At 46.1% G+C, this 22,685-nt stretch overlaps 1 protein-coding gene across 2 annotated transcripts in view; it reads left to right on the top strand.

Moving 5' to 3' along the window:
- SLC38A6 (solute carrier family 38 member 6) overlaps positions 1–6,908 on the top strand; it is a 46,185-nt gene extending 39,277 nt beyond the window's left edge. For both annotated transcript variants that reach the window (XM_068400122.1, XM_068400121.1), the window contains exon 16: positions 977–6,908. In XM_068400122.1, the coding sequence (XP_068256223.1) occupies positions 977–1,057 (81 nt within the window). In that variant the 3' untranslated portion in view covers positions 1,058–6,908. The remainder of the gene's footprint in view (positions 1–976) is intronic.
- The last annotated feature ends 15,777 nt before the right edge of the window (positions 6,909–22,685 follow it).

Genomic DNA, 22,685 nt, shown 5'->3' with positions numbered 1-22,685 from the left:
TTTCTGAAACTCCCTCTTCACAATAGATTTTTGACTAGCAGTATGTCTGTATGCCAGACAGTTGATCTGAATACATGCTTTCCTCTATAGTTTTCAGATGTTGACTTTTAATCCAATTTCTACTCAGTTTTTACGCATTACTCTGATGTTGTCTGGGCAGCTGGGACAAAGCCAAACTGTATTTAAGTGAAGCAGTGTTTATGCTTGTTTTCTATGTAAGCCTTCTCAAAACATTTCTTTTTCCCCTCTTCCTTTTTTTTCCCTCCTCTTTATGTTTTTTCTTTTCCTGTGGTAGGTTCAGTTCTAGCTGGAATTTGTGCAGCAGCCTGCTTTTTGCACTGTAACTGTTTGTCTTCATTTTAACCACTGCTCAGCAGAGCAACTTCATGACAGTGGCTAAAATGCTGACAAACCATTCCTACATCGTCCTTCTGCCATTCTGGTGATTCATAGGGCTGCTCTTGTAGTGACAAAGTAGGGAATTGGAAAGAAAACCTACTCATGATGCTCTCTGACCATTTTAAGTCTTGACTAGTTCCAGCAGATTTGGGGCCAGCAAGCTGCTGTCTCTTGAACTGTAGTTTTATTATCATCTGGCTATTCAAAAATGTAAAGAATCCATTGTAACTTTAATTGTATTTTGAGTAAAATACAAATACAGTTTCTTAATTTGTTGAGTTGTAAAGGGCAAATGTTTTGGGTTGTGTTTTGGTTTTTTTTGCAGACGGATAGCGTGAGCAAGCAAACCAGACTGCTCTGAGAGTTCCCAATGAAACTATCCCAGAGCAGGCTTAGTTTAGTTTCTCCCTAAGCAGATACCTTGTGTTTGAAGACTGAGTAATTTGAAACATTAAATAGTGTCTTTTAAAATAATCTTTAAACCTGTTCTTACAGGTTTTTTCATCATTAGTTATAAGCCTTAGAATGTAACATGCTTCCTTCAGTAAAACATTAATTTTTGCTTTTCTTTTCACAGGCATGTGGATTGGTTATTTTTGGCATTTGTGTTGGCCTTCTCAGTTTAATTCTAATAATTTTCAATTGGATTGACCAGTAACAGCTTATTGTCACTGAACTGAGCTTCAGAAGGACAGCAAGAACCAGAGACGTGTCAAAACTACTGAAATGAATGCTGGACATCCTAAAGAAAACACTGACCAAAGCTGGCTATGGAAGAAATAATACTCTTTTTCACTGCGTTAGTGTCGTTCTTTAATCTCGAGTAACTCTCTTCAGTTATTGGACAATTAGTCTTTGCCATTCTAAAATATTAGTTTTTAACGATGTAATCATGATGAGTAAAAAGGTCTCTTGAGAATTTCTGAAGTGCAAAAAAGGTTTAGTGCACACGGTGAACAAAAGCAGAACCTTGAAATATCTTCTCTTTTTAAAGACAATGAGATGGATAGATATTACATCAATCATGATGTATGCCTTTAGGATAATGCACACATTATCCTAAACCGTGGAAGACTTCTATTGCTTGAATAACTTCCAAAATTTCAGCCAGTTCATATTAAGAACTTCTGATTCCAAGTGTTTACCCTAATTTATCCTAACGTGGATCCAGAAACCAACTGCCTTAGCCCAGTTTAATGGGCACGTCATGACAGTATTTGTTAATCGTTTTTTTAAATACAGTTTTTATACTTCAGTGTACTTGAATCATACTGAAGTAATTTTTAAATTAGAAGGCTTTGCCCGTCTAGCATAATAGCTTTTAGTAGCATTAGGAAGTATTTCCATTTTACAGTTAATAGTAGACATTTTCCAATTAATATCTGCTTTTAAGTATTATTCAGTGTACCTCGGTATTCCTCCCAGTGAAAGACTTTTTTCTTTTTCTCTCTCACTCCCATTTTTACAAGTGTTTCATATTTGAAATAGAGTGTTTCTATATTTTATGTACTGTTGTATGTCAGAGAAGGTTTGGGCTTGAAAGGTGAAATTCTGCCTCTGTTGAAGACAAAGGAAATTTTACGTTTATGGAACCCTAATTTTACCTCAGATCTCTATCAACTTCCATGTACCCTTGAATAATCCTTTTTTTTTTTTCCTCTAAATGAAATGTGAATGCAATTTTCAACACCAGCTGGGCTCTGTTAAATATCATATTGAGCGCCCACTGCAAAAGTTCCTCATATTAGTAGAATGAAAGCAGTGGCTGATGTCATGGTAAGGTTTTTAAAATTTGTTTCTGGCAGATGGGATCTGATGTCTTTAAAATAGCCTCCTCTCTTCAGAGACTTTATGCCCTAAGGAAGCTGAGCCTGCACAGAAATGGCTTGTGTAAAGTTAAGAAATTAGACCTCAGCCTCAGATGGCAAGATTTAGAGAGTGGGAAAGTTCTTCATTATTTCCAGATGCAATATTTCTTTTAATTTAGCTTAGCACTTTTCCATCTGAGAAGTGGAATAAACCACAAGTGAATCATAGCGAAGTAATACATTTATGTGATATGAAAGCAGCTAGTAAGTGACAGTTAAGTTTTTCTGTCCATAAAGTGCACAGTTAGCAAATTAGTTGACTATTGCTAGAAAGTCCTGCTGGGACAGTTCTGTTAATATGTTGACTTATGTTTTATCAGTTGAGACAGGGGAGATGCCCCAGAGCCTGGCATTTCTAACTTCTTAGCAGTGGGTCTGTCCTATTAACCTTTTCAATTACGTCACGTTGGATTTGGAAAATGCTGGTTGACGTGCCAACTTTAACATAACCCTGATTGAACGTGCTTTGATCCTCACCTGTCTAATAGGGAGGAACAGCAAATAGCAGAGTTGGAATCACCTTCTCTCCTCCTGAGCTGACAAACTAAGATTTCTCGTGCCAACAGGTCACTGGGCTCTCTCAGGATCCGTAAGATACTTTTCATTTTTGATAGATGGCCTGAAGGTACCCAGGTGGTGCAGCTTGCTACTGCTTCAGGAATCCTTTTTGCCTGGGGAATATTCTTCTACTTGTGAATTTAATATAGAAATAGACATCTGTGGTGAGGCCTGGGAACTAACTCAGAAGTTTGGGTAGGTTCCCAAAGAAAAGGATCCCTGGAAAAGACTGCAGTTATTTTTATAATAAAGTTTCTAACAGAGGTTTCATGACACAAGATGAGCCATCTAACAGTTAGTCAGTGTGTCAAACAGCATGTTCACTTTTGGCCAGAAGTTCACAACTACTTCTGTGGCACTGGCTTCTGGTCAGTGTGTTTAACTAGCAGAAAACCAATGGGACTGTGAGACGTGATGTGTTATCTGCCAAAAAAATGACCTGAGCTCGCTCGCTCAGGGGACAAGAAAAGTGAGGGGGGTTGTAGGAGCAGGACCACCTTTTTGAGCAGGAGCAGCCATTAGATAGCACATTTTTCTCATAAAACCTCACACTTTACCCAGCAGTTTTGCTTCAGCAGGTTAAAGTGTTTGGGCACATAGGGGATGCCTCTAACTTGAGAGGTCTCCAGCCTCCTTTGATCAAGGGATCGATGAGACTTTCTCAGTGGTGTGTGAGTATTAATGGTTGGGGCTCCCCATCTTGCCTTTATCCTCGCAGTTCTCCCAGCTTGTTTAACTCCTGATAACAAGATGTAGCTGCTTCCCTGCCTGTGGCTGCCCTCCCATAGCTGTGTTTCCCAGGCTGCGTTATACTATAGGGATTCAGCCACTCAGGGTATCTCTGGCCATAGTGTAAAAAGCTAAATACTTTATAAAAGCATAACTTGAGAAAGCAGTGACAGATGTACACCAGGAAGTGATTTTTCTGTCTGACTGATCCAAAACTTTTTAGGAAAACAGGAGACCTTACATTTGTGTGAATGAACTGTCGGGTTTTTTCAGACACTAGAATTTAGGAGGAATATTTATTAGAAATTTTATGGAAATTGTTTCTCATTTATAGTACACTCTTGTAGCATACTAGTGAGGAATACTCGTAATCACTGCAGTCACTTTATTTTAAACTCTAACCAGCAAGACTTAACACTGAAGACTTAGATTATCTGTGAAAGTGCAGGAAGTTGGCAAAGTTTTGCTAAGCTTTTGCTCTTTCTTCTTCCCTCTGAAAAAGCTGAGTCTTGCCCTGCACTGTAATGCTCGGTTCGTACACAGGCAGTTGGGTTTGTGTGCATCATCTTAAAAAAAGTGACTGAGAAAATACCTGAAATACGGTGTTAATTTTACAGCCGATTCCTGTAATGCTACAGAAATCACTACGTGATTGTTTTTAATCCCTGAGTATTAGCCTAACTAGCCTGGCTATTAGCTAACTATCCTAATAGGTAGACTTTAGGATGATGAATACCAGTGCTAACCAGTGAAGTTAATACTAGGTGAGGATGAATGGAAGCAATTCACACCTCTGCCGGAGCTCTATTGGTACATTTGGCTGCGGTGCAGAAAGGATAGCAGCACAGGGGTTACAGAATGTCTGTTACCTTTCATCTGAAAAAGTGTTAGAAATACTGCTACTTTTAAGTTTCTATTATATGTAACTTAAAATACGGAGAGAGGGAGAGGGGCAGAAAGAGAACGAACTTCTATTTCCAAATTTATAAAAGGGTGTGAGTGTTTTCCACAATGAAAAAGCAGATCAAGGACACCGGTTTTATCCTTCACATCTCCCACGCTCTTCTGTTTGTTGTGTCTGTGTAAAGGTTTCCCTACAATTGTGCTCTAGCATGAAGTTTTTGAGCAAAACAGGCCTCCAATCTGGATCTCTCTGCTCACTCACATGTTGCTAAATATATTTTTTCTTTATTCTTGTGTACAGATTTTTTTTTTCCCCTGAATGTCCAGGTTTAGAAATTTCTGTGGTTCTGCTTCATTACCTGTAGTTAGCATTTTCCAACCTTCTTTTCTGAAGACTTGACAGGAATGGATGAAGGGGCCCGCAGCATTTCTGAACTCACTTGGAAAGATTGCCTTTCCCCAACTGAACAAGAACAACAATGTAAGAGACAAAAATTAATTGGTAGCCTTTTGATTTGTTTTCTCTTCTCTCGTTCTCCTGTTTCCATTCCTTGTCCATTTGAAGGCTGATCAAATTTCAGGTGGACTGTGGTAAGCTGGGTGTGGAGAGTGTCTCCTGTAAACAGCATTGCAGGAACGAGTGCTGCAAAACAAAAGGGCTCAAAACCTGCCTTTGTATTGTGGCAAACACTCTGGTTTTACTCCCATGTTTCTAAGTAGTTTGTGTCGTAATATATTGATTTTCATGGCAGTGAGTTTGTTTGAAATTCTCTCTGTATAACAGTGAAAATTGAGACACACTGAAACTGTCCTGTCCCCTCTCTGTCCCTCCTTTCACCTTCCCCTTCACTTGGGTTGTGCATTAACACCAGTGACATGGCACTGAGCAGGAATGTGCCATTAGTCGAACAGCCCGACTGATCACTCGGGGGAGGGCAGCCTGGGTGAGAGGGTACGGAGCGGGGAAAGCACCGCTTCAGCCGTGCTCTGCAGGCTTGATTGTCACCGAGTGTCCACTGCTGCTCATCACTGAAGGTCAATGCTAGACATGGGCAGACCTTTTTGGTGTGCCCATCCTGTCTGTTCTTGTAAGAATTTGTCTTTTTGAAACATGGAGACATCTTAACTGTGTAACATTGGAAGACTGATGATTTAGAGTTCTTAAATCATTTATGTCATGTGTAATATACTCAAGGTACCCTATTTCTGACCCTTGTGATCCTCCTCATGAGGATGGAAACACGATGGTGCAATGGGATCTGTCTAATTGAGCTGCTAGGGCAAATCTTAAATCCTTGAGCAGCTCATAAGTGCATTGCTTGCAGGAGAGAGAATATGAGCTTGTACTTTACTACTGTGTTTCTCATGCTGCACAAAGGATCATCTTGGTACAGATCTGGAAGTCCATGCTCCAACAGCTGTGGTCCATGGAGGCTGTGAGGGTGCAGGGGAGCTGTCAGTCCACACTTGCCTCTTCTGAGGCTCCATAGGCATCTCCTTAGGACAGAGTAGAGCAGGGTTATGGACCTGTGTGGGTATTTTGCCTGAACTAATATGGCCAGTCTCATTTCAAATAAATTCCTAAAATTAATTTTGAGGATTATTCGTGAAGAATATGAAATGCTTTCCTTAGCATCAGCCGATGTGCATTCAGCATTACACGTGGTACGTGAGGACAGAAGGATGCCTGTTCTGGACAGAAACATCAGTGATGTTCTCATTACCTTGCTGGTGGGCCAGCTCCTGAGCTCTTACTGAGCCCAAGTGGAGTCCTGCCAGTTCAGCAGCCTGGGGTCTTCATGTGGCTTACACTGGTATTTCTATTAAAAATAGAGATGGACATACTTACCAATGCATTACTACAAATACCTGAAGGTTAATCAAGTTGTTTCCAACTTGTAAGGAGATGAAAATTAATATTCTTATTTCTATAGTGGGCATCCTAATGTGCCCTCTAATTAAAGACAGAAATTCAGCTCGGTCCAGGAGCTGAAGTGACATTAATTGTTGTGAAACTCCTTTCCCAATTAGATGTAATTTAACAGTCTACCTGAAATTGTTGTTTTACAGTTGACTTTCCTGTTGAAAGCATTAGTTGTAGTTGCCCTGCATACTGAAAAACCTTCGGACCTGTTTACTGCTACTTCCTAACGACTGCCGGTGGGAGAGAATTTTCAGTATTACAAAAGTGCTGCCTAATTTTTACGGTTTGTGGTGGTGTTTTTAGTATTTGTGTTTCAGTAGCGATCATCCAGCCACACTTCATGTGGGACTGGAATTCTTAAAAACAATTAATAATTACCTGTATGTAAAAATTGCCTAGCTCACGTCAAACCTGTCTGTTGTACAACAGATTTCCTGTTTTGAGTTCTCTCTCCCTCAGATTCCCTGGGGAGCAGCCAGGGCACGTTCCAAAAAACCACCAGGAAATAAAGAACAGTACTTGTGCGACCCGTGCGGTTGTCATCTGTGCTTTGTGCGCGACGTGCCTGCTCAGTGAAATCACCAAGCGTGCTCCTCTCTGCAGTGAGCTCCTGCAGCACAGTGGTATTGCTGCTGGCCCCAGCTCAGGCTGTAGCATTACCCTCGCCAGGGAAGGGTGTAGTTGGTAAAAACCGTTCCTGGTTTGGTGGTGGTAGCGGTTTTGTGCACTTACGTGTGTTCTCCTTCCTCCATGTAGCTGTGTGTGATCCCCGCTCTGCTCTGCAGGCGATGTCTCGCAGCACCCAGCTTGAAGTGAATGTGAGATGTGGTGCGGGAAGCTGCTACTAATCGCACCTCTCGGACCTGTCTAGTCTCAGTGCTTGAACTATGCTCTCAAAAATGGAAAGGATGCACAAAATAGCTTGTCCAGCGAGAACTACATTAGACATCCTCAGAGGTTTTGGTTTCATTGACAGCAAACCTGCCTCTCTATGCTCTCCTGCTCCTGTCTGTAAAACACGAGGCAGCAGAAGAGACCCGGGAGGCTGTAGCCATTCTGCCCCATGCCAACACTGCCTCTGGGCTGTGGACAGTGGGTGCCCGACTGGCCTGGCAGGGCAAAGCGGGGTGAAAAACTGCTCGTGGAACCCCATTTGGGAAGGGCCACCTTGTGCAGCAAGGGGGAGGGTCAGCCAGGGCAGGCAGACCGTTCCCTTACGGGGTAGCAGCAAGTGGGATGATGGCTGTCCTGGAAGGGCTCTGGAGCAGGGACGTGCCTTTTGTCTGTAAATCACGGTGCTCTCTAATAGCTGTCCGGGCTGACAACCTGTGAGCACAGCTCCAAGCGCTTCGCAAGGTCTAAGGGAGTCCTGAATAGAAGCAAAAAATGGAAAAAACCCCTCATTATTGTGCTGCTGGCTCAATTCCAGAGCTGTATGAATGCTCACACGCGTGGAAATGGGTATCAGCAAATTTGTGTTTACTGAATGACGTTTGCCCCAGCTAGAACTGGTACCAAATAGCACAAACCCCGGCTTTTTCAAGTGCGATGCAGAATTGTGTCCTGCCCCACACCAGCTGCTTGTACCTGTTTGTGTTGCCGAGTGGGTCCTGTCCGCGCTTGGCATTTCTCTTGCCTCCAGCATTGCCGCTCGCATGTTAGTGGTTTACACAGCAGCCGCGCGACGCCAGGCAGCTCTCTGCACCTGGTTTAAATTTAAAGCTCGTTTGCACATGATGTCACGCTTTTATTGTCAGCCCGGTGAAGGTCAAGACAGTTCATTTTGGGAAGGTTTGCATTGTTGGGCCTTTACAGTGCTGCCATTAATGCCTTCCCCATCTGACTTACATGTCGGTTTTCTGGCATGATGTAACCGAAGACACTAGATTTATACGACAAACGGGGAGGCTGGTGCGGTGGCTAATCAGCCCGGCTTGCAGAACTACCTTTCTGGAGACCGAGGATGGAAATTACTGTTCCACGCATCATGTAGCAAATCACAGATCTGGCCAGAGGAGAGGTAACGAGCCCTGGAAGCTCAGGGTGGTTGTTACAAGCTGTTGCCTTTCAGGAGCCCAGTTTCACTGCTCCATTGACCGGAGTGGAATGGTGTTTCTGGGAGCCTGGTCTCTCCACCCTCCCAGGTAGCTCCACTTGATAATGGGATTTACACGCAGGGGTGGAGAAAAGATTTGGGACATGGTTATGACGGTGCAGAACCTGTAGGGCTGGAGCCATGAAAATCTCAGGCCCTGTCCTTGCCTCCTCCAGTCACATTCTGCCGTTTCACTTTGTACATCTGTTGGAAGTGGGGCTTTAGCGTAGTATATCCCCAGCTGGGTTTGTGCAGCTTGTGGGTGTGAATCTCCTGTAGGAAGGGTTGCCATAGCCTGGGTATTTTGTAGCTTCTTACAGGTTTGGCACTGGGCATGGCTCGTGAGATGCTTGTTTAGGTTTTTGCTTTGGGATTTTGATGAACAGCTTCTATCCCTGGGATGGAGAAATGGCTGAATTAATGCTTTTTATTGTCTACAGTTCACTTCACTCTCCAAATATATAAATTGATATTTGATCCTTCAGGCCTAAGCTTTGAAGAGCCTGAGCGGTGAGACAGAATCAGGTTCATGTTGGTGGGTACCAAATGGGGACACAGAGACAGTCTGGGCAGAAGCTGTGCTGAGGGGGTGCCTGTTAACCCATGTCTGTATGGCATTGGGGCGAACTTCTGAAGTAACACTGACCTCCTCCTGCTCCGTCTTAATTGCCAGTCACTGCGTGGTCATAGGAGGCTGGAGGCTCCTTTGCCCCAAGCTTTGGGCAGGGGTGCAGGGGAATTTCCCCTATTGCTCACTGACCAGCTGCTGACCAAGTTCTTCAGGGCTTGGAGCTCAGAGGTGCAGAGAGCTACAGGTGAAATCACGTGGTAGGTAAGGGATGCGGATGGAAGGCCTGTCTGGGGGTGACTTTGTTCAAGTGGGGAGAGTTGAGGTCACTAGAAAGTGTCTGAGACTCAACACTTCCATAGTCCATTCCTCTGCCCGGGCTCCACAGCGAGGTTAGAGCCTTCACTGCCCTTTTGACGTTGTCTACATGTTTGAGTACAGGGTCACTGTGTGCATTTCTCTCAACAAAGGTATGTGGCATTTATGCCCCAAACATTGCTGCATCTTCAGGACGTTGGTCCTTTTGCCCCTCCTGGAAGTCTGCTCTTCTCGGGAGCGATGCAGCACAGCGAGGTCCTGCTTGCAGACTGCGACTTGCCATTAGGGAAAGGTGGAGCGAAGGGCTAAAAGCCCTTTTATTGTATCAATGGATATTTATCCACAAACTCTGTCGCATGAAAGTGGAGTGCTTCAGATCTGGTAGGTGCTGAGACAAACAGTCATTCCTGTGGCACTTTGGGGTCGCTGGCTGTTACTGCAGCACATCCCTTCCCAAGGGGCAGAAAGGGTTCGAGGCAGGGATGAGTAAGAACAGCCTCGGCCGTTACACAAGCAATGATAGCATCAAGGGCAACCAGGCCTCTTGCACAACATGGTCACCAGATGGGACTAGGGAGAAAGGCCCGTGTCCTGGGGGACAGCATTGCACAGCGAGGTGTGCCCCGTGAGGTCTGTCATGCTCCCTGGCAGCCACGGCGGGACAGGGAGCTGCGCCGATATGGTCATTTTTAATGCTCATCAGAACATGGCTGCTGCAGCTAGCTCCAAAATCATCACTGAAATGGTACGGTTTTCCTTTTGGTATTTGCTGGCACGGTTTCTGCTGCTGTTTACAAGTTGTTTCTTCTGGAACCATCTGAGCAACGGGAACATTCGTCTGGTCCTTGTCCAAGGGGAGATTACTTGAATGATGGTGGAGAGACATTGTCTCAACCTGGCTGCCAAATTCTAGTCAAAGACGTCTGTCTTGCCATTCCTTAATCTGACAGTTCAATTTGGTGGGTCGGAAGCCAAGGAATGACATTTCCCCAGGGGATGCAAAGCCTCAGGCTGGAACCTCATGGAAACCACGGACAGATTTTTTTTTTTTCCCCCCCCACAAATTCTGAAAGTTGATATTCAACCTTCTGCCAGCCACTGAAGCCCTTCCACCAGGGCAGAGGCCTCGTGTTTGCCACGTCTTGTCTAAACCAGGCCTTTTCCTTTGAGCAGAGGTGTCACCACACGGTCTCCAGCGTGCCGTGAAGGGGGAAATATCTGGCTTGAGCACTTCCCCACAACCCCTCACTCCCTCTGTGGGGGGGGGAATACAAACACGAGGGCTTTAGGGGTCCCAGGATAGACTGAGTGAAATTCCTTGCTTTGAAATGAGCCTTAATGCTGAGAAATTGAGTCTTTTAAAAATGTAATGCTAAGCACAGTGTTTCACTAGGCAAAAAGAAACTCTATGTACGTTCATGTTTTGATAGCTCAGCGTTACCCGTTAGGCTCTAGCATCTGGGATTTGGGGATTGTGGAAGCCATCTATCAAATGGTGATTTTTGAGGGGTTTGAGGTTTTTGTGCACATTTTAGCCCCAGCTTTGACTTGCAGGGTTTACCTCTCCTGGCTTCACGGAGAGTTGGATTGGTCCTTTGAAGGTGTTTGCTTTAGGGATCTTTCCACCGTGAAAGGGTAGCGGAGCAGCCTTGGCCATATAAATCAGTTTGGAAGTGACTTACAAAGTGCTTAATTTGCCTTCTATTAAAATTCCTTGTCGTCCCTCCAGCCCCTACAGCTCGCTGTTAAACGAGCTGTTGGGGAGCTGGGGATTGAAGTCCCTTTCTGCGCTGCAGAGGGAAGGCGCTTTACTGGAAAGGTCTAAAAAGCAGAGTCCAGTGGATGTTGCATGTAAAAGCAGGTGAGGTTTTGTTGGTAATTTGGTGAATTTACAAGCTCTTTGTTGTCCTGTGCCAGCCTGGGGGCTTTGAGTGATAATAAAGGACACGAGTGGGTGACACGGGCACCCAAGGGTCAGTCCCCTTTTCTGGTGGTGTCCTGCTGCTGGGGAAGTGTTTAGGAGCCTAAATGCCAGAGACTTTTAAAGGAACCTGAATCTATGGGATCCAGTCCCTAAACAGGGGCTCCCTTTGTCCGAGCTGGGCTCTGGCACAATCGGGCTGGTCCTGGAGCAGCCGCAGGACTGCCGGAGGTTGCTCCAGCTGCAGAGAGGCCAAGGCCAAAGACTGCCAAGGCAAAGGGGTTCCCCAGCCCTTTCATCCCCCCTGGGGTGGGAGGAAGGTGGCCGAGGGAGGAGGGAGTGAGGGGAGAGGAAGGATTTTTCTGGGTTGCCTCTTGCAACTGTGATGTTTTCATTGAATCACAGAATGGTTTGGGTTGGAAGGGACCTTAAAGATCATCTAGTTCCAGCCCCCCTGCCATGGGCAGGGACACTTTTCCTCTAGACCAGGTTGCTCCAAGCCCCATCCAACCTGGCCTTGAACACTGCCAGGGAGGGGGCAGCCACAGCTTCTCTGGGCAACCTGTGCCAGTGTCTCACCACCCTCACAGGAAAGAATTTCTTCCTAATATCTAATCTAAATCTACCATCTTTCAGTTTAAAACCATTCCCCCTCTTCCTGTCACTACTTGACCTTGTAAGAAGCCCCTCTCCCACTTTCCTGTAGGCCCTTCTGTTACTGGAAGGCTGCTAGAAGCTCTCCCTGGAGCCTTCTCTTCTCCAGGCTGAAGAGCCCCAACTCTCTCAGCCTCTCTTTGTAGGAGAGGTGCTCCAGCCTTCTGGGTTTTGCCAACCCAGCGCAGTGTGTGATCAAAAGCACGTGGCACCGGCCCCTCTGTGCAGGGGGTCTGTGGGCCTGGGATGGGGACATCAGCCCAGCTGCTCTGTCACCCTCCCTGTCTCAGCTGCCTTCGCCTCCCTGTGATGGTTGCCTGGTCTGCCCTCACCCCCTGCGTTGGTCCTATTGTGGTGACCCATCTTGGAGCACCATCCTCCGGCTTCAAGGAAACCAGAGGAGAGCCCGAGGTCAGAGCCTGTCACTCAGCCCCTTCCGAGCTGGCCATAAACACGCTTGCCTGTCTCTGAGGCAGCTGAACCAGTGGGTGGAAGACGCTCCCAGCACCAGTGTGGCACCTCCCAGTCTGCTTCACCAGAACGACACCACCAGCGTGAACACAGTGATCATTTAACTGCTGTCACGTCTCTGGGGACCAGGCAAAGTTGGCCATCGCAGCTCTGTGACGGGCACGTTGCAAGGGCACAGCAGCTGCTGGGTCTGTTGCTGCACCCCAGCAGCTCCAGCCTGTTTGCTCTCAGCTGAGCTCCCCTGAGCCAAAACTTCAGTGAGTGGCCGTGGGAGCTGCCTCCTGCCCGGCACCGACCTTGGGACACGTGCGGGGCTCAGGGTTGGGGTGGCGAGAGCACGAGGGACTGGGGCCGGTGCCCAGGGTGACTGTGCAGGCTCCTCACCCCCAGGCGAGGGGTCTTGGAGCAAAATAAACCTTATTTCTAACTTTCTTTACCATGTCATTAACATTAGCTGCTGCCAATAGCAAAACTTACCTTCAACTGGGGCTGTTGCAGCAAACGTTTCGACATTTCCCACCCAGGCTGGTCAGTTTAAAGACTCATCTTTTCAGGTTTAATCGGGACCGCAGAAATGCCCAGGTTGCTGGAAGCATTTTTAAAATGAGCGCAGAAAGCAGCAGCAAGTGTCTTTACCAGGAGCTGCTGAGCAAACACATGGAGTTTAACAGGGTGGCGTGACTCTTTTTGCTTCTATTCTCTGAAAAAAAAAGGGTGAAACACAAGGAGTGGAGAGAGCCATTTGCTGAACCTGCATATCTATTTTTACTCCCCTGCTTCATAATGTTCCTAGAATAAATTTTTTAGTGCACAGCAGGGTAGGAAAAAAAATAGTGCTGATGGCATCTCTGCTATCCCCATTGTGCTGCGAGGGGAGAGGGCAGCTGCTTTGCTGACCTGTCACTTGCATAAACCCGCATTCCAGGTACAGAGGCCATTTGCTCATCGGGGTTTGTTTGATGAAAGAGCCACCGGGGTTTATATATAGGCCCTGCCTGTCCTGCCAAGTTGTCTTAAATTCTTGTAAGTTGAATGAAAGTTGGAGGGGGTGGGAGAGGATCAGCTTAAAAATAGAGCTGCTAATCTGCCGGTGTCTCTGGGAGAGCCTGCTGGGATGTCCCGTCCCGTCCCCCCCCGGGCTTCTCCCCCCCCGGGCTTCGAGCATCCGTGGGCATCCCGCTGGGAGGGGGAAGCAGGTGGTGCCCCCGCTCTGGCCCGGGGCTGCTCCAGGGGCTGCCGGGGTGCCAGGGGCTTGAGTGACGAGGGAAGGGTGGGAGGAATATTTATAGCTCGTCTCAGCGCCGGGCCTGGGCGCCCATCGCCATCCCAGGGATGTGAAGGGCACAAGTGTTCAGGACGCAGGGACTGGGACCACAAATGCCCTGATGGTAAGGGCAAGGGGTCTGCAGCACGGTCCCCTGCACCTTGCTGGGGCGAGCCCCCAGCCCATCCACAGCCCATCCATCGATGTGCTTTGAGTGGAGCTGGAGGAAGCACTTGGGGCTGGGTGGAGGGGGACAGCTTGTGCCCAGCCCTCCCTGAAGCCATACCTGGCTGGGGCTGGGCTTGCTGTGCCCTGGGCACCCATGGAGCTCTGCTCCCAGCCAGTTATGTGCTGAACAGCCGCCCTCTTTGTTATCTAAGCTGTTTTCGAGGGTTGAACGGTTTGCCTCGGATCATACTGCTTTGGTTATGCCAAAAAAACTCAGCAAAACAAAGGTTGTTCTGAGGTAGGAAAACATTGCCCTTGGCCCCAGCATCCTCACGGTGGAAAAAGCCCAAAGCAGCCGCAGCCCCACAGCCAGGCCCACGACTGCCCCTGGGCATCTGCTGTCTTCCCCTGGAGATTTTGGGAAGTGACCAACAGGGGCTGGATTTGATGTTAGTTCTCATGTCTGCCTCGTCTAAATAATTATTTTTTCTTTCTGAAAATGCCATGAACACTTAGGGTATTTTTCACCTTTCCTTCAACAAATTGTGCTTATCTACATCAGAGTTCAGGTATCTGCTTGATACTTCATTAATGGCACTGATGTGGATTTTTTTTTTTTTGAAGTGATCCCCTGTCTGTACCGAAATCTAACTCGGGAGTCCCGGGGTAAGCAGCAGAACTGTGCCATATCACCAGTTTTCACTGCTTTGGTATGAATTAGCAACACCTGCTACTCGTAGGGAGCCTTTAGGCTCTGAGGTCATACCAGCAGGCAGAATTTCATCTTTGAAAAGAAAAAATCCTTTTAGTTCTTGTGACTGTAGAGCAGCTCTGGGACATGGAAAGCACAGTGATGGCGTGCTCAATGTGTCGTTGTCAAAGACCTCATGGAGTTCGACGCCAGGTCATGAGCAGGGTGTGGATTGATGACTCGGGGTCTTGGATTTGGCGATGCCCTCAGTGGGTCTTTCACCTTTGTTTAGAGAGGAGCTTTTGAATGATGAGCCCATGAGGGTAAGACGAGCAGATGGGGCCTCAGCCCCCGGTGTGGGGCAGGGAAATACAGGAGGTCCTTCAATAAAGAAGGGAATGAGCTCCTGGGTAGAACCAGGTGCATCCCTTCTGCTGCTTGCACTGGTGTGTTGCGTGTGTGTGGCTCCTCTGACAGAGCAAAGATACTGAGGCTGCTTCTCCGTGGTGATGCCAAGGGGATTTGGGGTGGTTATTTTGGGGTTTAGGGAAGATGAACACCAGATGACTTCCCAGAGGCTGGTTCCCTCAGCAGCCACCCTGCGAGCAGTGAGGTTTCATTCCTCGAACTTGACTTCACTCACCACACAGGGATTATTTCACTCTCCAGTGACATGTGCCTTGTTTGCTTTGCTTTTCAGCCAGCCCTGCTGGCAACTTTTCATTCCTCCCAAGGGTATTGGTGCTGGAGACATTTAACTGACAAAATTCCCTGTCCGTGCCCGTGCAGACACGGAGCAGGCACCTGTCTGCCCCAAGATTCCCCTGGCATATGTGTGTCTGGGAGCCACGGCTGTGTTCCTCAGGGAAGTTTGACTTTGATTTCATCTCAACCACATTCCTCCCTTCATCCTCCTTGGGCTGCCAGGCCCAGCACTGAGACTGGCCAGGTCTGCAAGCCCTGGGCAGATAGGTCTGAGCTGTCAAAATCCACATCAAACTATGAATCCTGTTGCCTTTGCTGCCTTCTGCAGTGAAATTTATTGGTATCTGTATGCACCAATGGGCCACTTCAGTGTTCCTCTACAGCAGAGGCTTAGTACCTGCTGAAGTGGACACACAGTTCCCTTGGGTTTGGCCATGGTCAGTCTTCATCCTGAAAGAGGTAGGTTGCCATGCTGTGGATGTATCTTGCTTTTCTTCAAACTGCCCAGCCTTTCCATAAACTCCATGGCTAAAAAGTTCATGTTCTATTTTTTTTTTAAGCCTCATAACTTGCTTAGCTTCCTGCAGTGTATTCAGAGGTACTTCTCTGGGCACTTTTCATGTTGATCCAAGCTGACCAATAAAAGAGCTCTGTAAGATCTGCTTGTTGGTGGGGAGAGTCCTCTGCCATTCTGCTTGCATCCCAGGATTCGAGGAACTTTTGCCCAGATCTTTCTGAAAGGTTTGGCTTTTTGTAAAGACTTATATAAAAAAAATTCAAACCCAGGAGCAAAATTTTTCAAATATCCCAGGTAACTGAAATCCATGGGAGATGATGGAAGTTTCTTTTAAACCAGAACACTATTGGTCGGATATTGCTGCTCCTGCAATGCCAAGAGTAGCTGGTACCGTTGCTGGGACGGTAAGACCAGGGTGTCCTTGATATGTCTGCTTTGCTCAAAGTCCCTTAGATGTCTGCACTGGTATCTGTGTTGTAAATTATTTTGAGGGATTCCCAGTAAAATTCATGAAGGTTGACATTTTAACAACTAAAATACAACTAACTGATAAGTTTTCATGAGGTGGCCTCAGGTAAAACCACTGCTGTGGTTTGCTTGTCTAAGTTCATACATCTGCAAGAAACACCCAGATTTGCACTACACTTTTAGTAGATTTTTCTATCAGCCAATAGAGCGCGGCCAGAAGCACCAACTGCACAAGTCTCCACTCACAGCACGAGTGAGTCTTAGTGGGAAACAGGATTTCAAGGATGACTTTGAGGCACATTTCAGCCCTAGGTGACTATGACTAAAGTTGTTCTTTGACCACTCCATCCTGATGTGTCTCGTGCAGTATCACCTCAGCCTGATCAATTCTGCCTCTTAGCCTGGCATGGAGAGTTAGGCACCAAAACCCTTGGAAACACCTACATCCCTTTGTACATCCAAGATGGAGTGTGGCTGTACCTGCATATTCTCATCCATAGCAGGTGTCTCATGAGAGCAGGTCTTCCTCTCACAGGATCCCTTTGCTTGAAGGAGCATGTGCTCTTGGGCTGCAGCAGCCTTCAGAGCCCTGGGAAGGGACCCCCTCTTCAAGGTCCTCCTTCATCAAGGATGGGGAACACACACCACTGAGAAATACTGCACATGTGACTGAGTACTGCCAGTGATGTCTGTGCTGTTTGGTGGGGTTCTGCTGCTGCAACTTCAATGTGAACGATTAGCTTTGTCTTAAAAACATATATACACACCTCTGTATCTTCTAAAATGTCTGTGTCCTTTCAAACATCACTTTCTGAACTGTCCACCTAGAAAAAAAAACCTGGGTTGTTCTTCAGTGCTCTTGCTTTATCCAGCTATGAGCAGCAGCACATCCCACGTACGCTTCCGGGGCAGGAAGGTTGAGGTTTGCCTTTATTCCAGGTCAGGCACATTTACCATGTAACCTTGATGGGGCAATAGTTCCCCTGAAATTGCAGAGTTTGCTAACAGATGACCACTTTGTACATAGGTGGTGTGGTGAAGCTGGTGCCCTGCAACCGGCTAATTTAGTGCAATAAAAATATATTGGGTTCCTAAGATGTTGACCAATGGGTTTGGGAAACAGATGATTGATTCACACAGCTGAGAAACAGGGATTGTAATGTGTTTTGCCAGAGGAGACCAGTTTGACGGATGAGTTCATTTAAGGATTATGCTATAGATAGAGCTGTTGACAGAATGAATTTATTTTTATTTTTCATCAGTAGGTATAACAGAAAGCAGAACTAATTGAAAGTAGTTTCCTTGCGGCATCTGGTTGTGTTTCTCGCTTTAAGTCTTTCACAGGCTGTAAAATTACACCAAGGGCTTTTCTTCACTTCCATTTGCTCTCCAAGTTTTCCATCACTGCTTTTCTAATGGGTTCCCAGTGTGTCGGACACGTTAAGAAATCGCAGACTACGCAAGAAGTGGAGCTGGGCCGTCATTTCTGCTTATTGCACAAACGTTCTGGTGCACATCACAAATCCACGCCTTGAGCAGACGCACCGAGGTGTCCTCACCTTAGGGCTGATGGCAAAGCTGAAACATGAACGCCCTTCCAGATATTTTTGATGGCATTTTAAACTGTGACCTGTGATAAATACCATTCCTATGTGGACTGATCTCTTTCTGTGTAAGGCCCAAACCTGGAAGGTGATTATGTTTACCCAAGGAAGTGTTCTGAGGTTGAAGGAAGGTGTTGAGTTAAGTGCTGGAAATAGCTTTTCCAAGCAGCCGGAGAGAACCAATCCTGGTGTTTCTTCAGGGATTTGGCTCGCTGCATTCATTGCTCTCCTGGTTGGACTGCTATTGCTTGCCTGGCTCAGGATGGGTGATTGCAGCAGGGTCTGAGCTCTGCGAGCGCTTCCTTCGGCTGTTTGTGGCTCTTGTGGGGACTGCACCGGGATCTCTGAGCTGAGATCATGCAGGCTGTCAGGGTAGAAAACTGGACTTTGTGATTCAAACCCGTCTTACATATTTGATCTGTGGGTTTTGGCTCGGTGTCTTTTCTCTCTTTCTTTTCCAGTTGTGGTCAAATAAGAGTTTTCCAGAACTGACTCACATAGGGCCAAAGAACAGGAATGCAGCAAGCACAGCAGCGCCTGCCAAACTGACAGAGTCTCAGTCGCAAGGGAGAAAATAATCCCAGGTCTCTGTCACCGAGTCCAATACCTGAGGAGAAGAGTCCATGTGATTTCAGGATTACGTTGCAGGCTGAATTCTAGCCTTCACTTGGCCTCAGACCTGAACTTTAAGCACCAGCCAAAACATAATCGAAATGTGAGCACCGGCTATTGGTCTGTCTTGTCTTCTGCTCATCATATGCGCAGTCATTCAACAGAAGCTGAAATGTATTTTCTCTGCCAAGAGCTGTGGGTTTCCAAACAACTACATCAGCGCGGTGAGCGATGGAGTTTCCATCAAGTGCTGTAGGCCAAATGCAGTCATCTGAATTCAGGTCTTGGCAGGTATAGAAACTTGGAGTTGTCAATGATTTTTATATGAGATTGTACTTAATTACAATTTCTCGTTCTGTGCTTTAGTTCTGTTAAAGCCCTTGGAATTGCAGGTGAATGGGAACTTTTTATCTCTTAGCTAGTGAGATTTTTTGTTCTTTAATTGACCTTTACAATAATTTAGTCTTGGCTTGGATGTGGGTTAAATATAGCTGGTTATTTTCACTCCGAGTATGTAATACGTGAAAGAACCTAGGTATCCTTTGAATGTGTTTTGACAAGTACCATGTCTGTGTGCAGGTATGTATTTATAAACATTTGTGCTGTGTGTATTAAAATGACACTTCCAAAATCACTTTCTCTTAAGTGGCAAAATATTTGTACAAAATGTAGTGTTAGGTTTCCAAAAAATGGGCAGTTCAAAGAAAAGTAAGACACTTCTTGGAAAGAAGCTAGCAAGGAGGGGATGTGGATTGAGCCCTTTGTAAGTATGAAGTGAACAAGGAGCCATTATTCACTTTATTCTATAAAACCAGGGCTAGATGGTGCCTAAAGAAATTGCCCAACAGCAAGGTTAAAGGAAGGAAAAGGAACTACTTTTCTAACAGACTCTGTGGCACTGCAGAACGCCTCACTAGGGATGGTGTGGTAGCTAAAGCTTTCAAAGAACAGGATTAACACACTCATGGAAAACAGCACAAACAGTGCCTGTTCACTGCAGAAGCTGTATGGATACAACATCTGTCTTCAGAAGACCCTAAACTACTGTGGGCTGGAAGCTGGCTGGGTGTAGGACAACTGCTCTTCCCTTTCTGATTCCCTTTCTGATTCTGATTTCCTTTCTGATTCCCTTTCCAAAGCATTTATTACTGACTTCTGTCAGAGATGAGATGCTGAGCTCCTGTTCTTATTAAATATGATTATTCTTATCTCCCTAATTTATATGAAAAGCCCATGAATTCAAAGGAAGTACTGCCTGCAAAACAGAAGCAAGATCCCAACTGCTTCTTGCCTCCAATCCTTTGCCTAAGGCTGATTTCAGTTCAAAAAAAGAACAACAAAAAAAAGGAGAATAAATTTAAAGTATTTGGCAGCAGTTTACTCTGTGTTTTCCAGACACAAAGTCCCTCTTCCCTGTTCTTCCTGATAGCAGAGACACCCCACCTGACCTGGGAACCCCCCATCTTTCCATATTCCAGAGATGGACAATATTTAGCTGATTTCTTTTTTTCCTGTGCCTGTTACTTCAGCTTCCAGTTTTAGAGACCGCAGGCCAAACCAGTGTGAAGAGGAGTCATGAATACCAGTCGCCAGCAATGCCAGCCCTCAGTGTTTTGAATGTGTTGACTAAAGCAATGCTGTGAGTTCTGGGGACAGTGCTTTGAGCATGGATGACGTCTTCACTCCAGTGATGCTCGTTGTCCTGCAGATTGCTCTGATGGAAGCTTTGGTCAAGCAGATGCTTCTTCTGACAGCATTGCATGCAAGTATGCATCTCGGTGTCATTAAAATGGGGGGACTAGAGATGGGTGGGGAGATGGAGATATTTTTGCCTGTTTGAAAGGCGCTGGGATAGTAGGGTACTATAATAAAACCTCAGATGAGCTAGTGAGACTTTAGGCACAGTCACACTTGTAGAGTCTTCTAGGTCATAGGAATAGGGCCAGATTCCTGTAAGCAGATGAATCCTCTGCTGGTGCTCATCATTTCTGGTGTTTTACGAGCACTAGGAAACCACCTGGACAGCAGCATGTCAATACTCGGCCAGTGCATATTTGCATACTGTGTAAATGCAATTATTTGGAACCGATTCTTCCCTTATGGGCCTTCACTCCCTGGAGGAAAAAAAAAGAATCTAGTCCATAAAAGGATAAACTGTCTGGGGGAACCAAGTCCTACATAGTGGAGGAATCCTCTGGTTCTGAAAGAGCCAATGGGTTTGAATGGTGGCACTGCCAGGACTGAGGACTTAGTCGCTCCTTTAAAAGCCAGTACTAGAGGCAATCTGGTTAACACAGGAGGAGATACCCACCAAGGAAGCTGGTCCTTGTGAGCTGGTGCACTATCTCCTTGAGCAGCAACAGCTTGGAAAGAACTTGAGACTCTGAGCAGGATCAGACTGAATGGAATTTCACATACCCATGTTCTTCCTACCTGCCTTTTATCTCCCAGCCATAACTTCTCATCTCATGTTTGATACTGAAACAAGACCCCATCTTTGCTTGTGCAAGGTGAATGCCCAAAGCCGCGGCCTCCCTGAGGAGCTGTCTCTGGTTCATCATTATGCTGCTATTTATGTAGCCATTTACACCCAGATTCCTACTCAATTGCACGGTGCATATGTCTCAGACTGGCATAAATGAGTGTCTGGAGTAGACCATCATCATGTCTGCTCTGCTTCCTACTGCCTGCTCTTCTCCGGAATGAAAGACTTGGTAGGCAGAGCTCCAGGGGACTTCCACTGCTCTCACCTTTTCCCTTGCCAGCAGGGTGAGACAGTGCAAAAAGATCAACCCAAGCCCAGAAAGTGTGGCTGCAGCAGTGAGAGTGAAGATGGGTGCGTTGCATGCATTCTTTGGGAGGGAAAAGGGATGGAGGGAAAAGGTAGAAATGACCCATTCTCAGGTAGTAAAACATAACCTCTAGTCCTCTCACCTGACAGCCTGTGATCTGAGTCATCAAATTCCCTTCTCCTGTAACTCCTGCTGCCACTTTTCAGGGGGTGGAAAGCCCCATTAGGTCAGACCTACCAGTGCCACTTGGCAGCTGTTGTGATTTACAGCAGAAAAGACTCATCGTCTGCAACTGTCAAAGCACGACCTCCAACTTCATTTGAAGTACTTTTACTCTTCCAGATGATTTACTGCTCAAGCACAAGGTGGTCATTTTATCTCTCTTTTCTTCCCCCCTTGCCCATTACAGACTGGATCCCATGCACAATCCCCTTCCAGAGCTACAGTGTCAAACGAGCAAGATGAAAGCTGCTCCATTTTTCACGAGCCCTCCTGAGCAGTCTGCTGGAAGACGACTGCATAGCCAATTGCCATGTCCATTTTGCTGGCACCTCCAGCATTTTATGCGGTGTCTGAATCTCAGCAGGCACCTCATGCCTGCTAATGGCTTTGTGAGTCAGCCAATCAATTGGTTATTTACGGCAGGCATGTCTCAAAACTGTCGGGTCAAGTTTTCCTCCCCTGACGTATTTTATTCAGAGGAACACATAAATCCTCTCCTGCCATTTGCAGCTTAAACCTTCTGAGTGTGAAGCCAGTGGGTTAAAGTTTCCAGCGATAGTAGCGAATTGTATTTTAAAGGGTTGTTCTCCTGACTCTTATGGGCTTGGGCGCTTTGTCAGAGTCATGAATCAATTCACGATGCAAGATTTATAGGCATTAAACTGTCTTTTTGGTGTCCTTTAGCTCTGGAGTTTGAAGTCATAACCAAGGAAACTGAGACCTCTCCATTGTTCCAGTGTTTTTCTATTTAAGGTGTTCTTCTGAAAAGTCACGATGACATCTTAATTAGGTGCTGTGAAGCGTGATACAAGAAGGGGTGCAGAATTCCTACACTTGCAGAGTTTGATCCTACAGCTCCAAAATTCATAAGCTCATGAATGGGAGGATGAAGCACTTGTATAAAGTGAACCCTGGATTTCATTATCAAGCCTCTAAAGACCGTAATGCTCCAGTTATTTGGAGCTGCATATATCTAGGTGCTACAGCAATATGATCAAAGTTAACCAGAAGACTTCCCAGTCTTGAAGACTTAAACACTAACCACTGAGGAACAACTATTTATAGCAGCACCTACTATACACTAAGGGCGTTTCAGTCAGTCAGAAAGCATGGGGTAATTCCTGGGCACACTGTTCATAAGTGGATGAGACAGGATCACAGCTGACTTTCTGTTCAGCCTAAACTGGTATCTTTTCAACATATGTGCATGTTTAGAAGTGAAAAACTGTCTATT

Source organism: Nyctibius grandis, chromosome 4 (genome assembly GCF_013368605.1).
Source record: "Nyctibius grandis isolate bNycGra1 chromosome 4, bNycGra1.pri, whole genome shotgun sequence".
NCBI lineage: Eukaryota > Metazoa > Chordata > Aves > Nyctibiiformes > Nyctibiidae > Nyctibius > Nyctibius grandis.
This window is presented reverse-complemented; position numbering and strand designations above follow the sequence as displayed.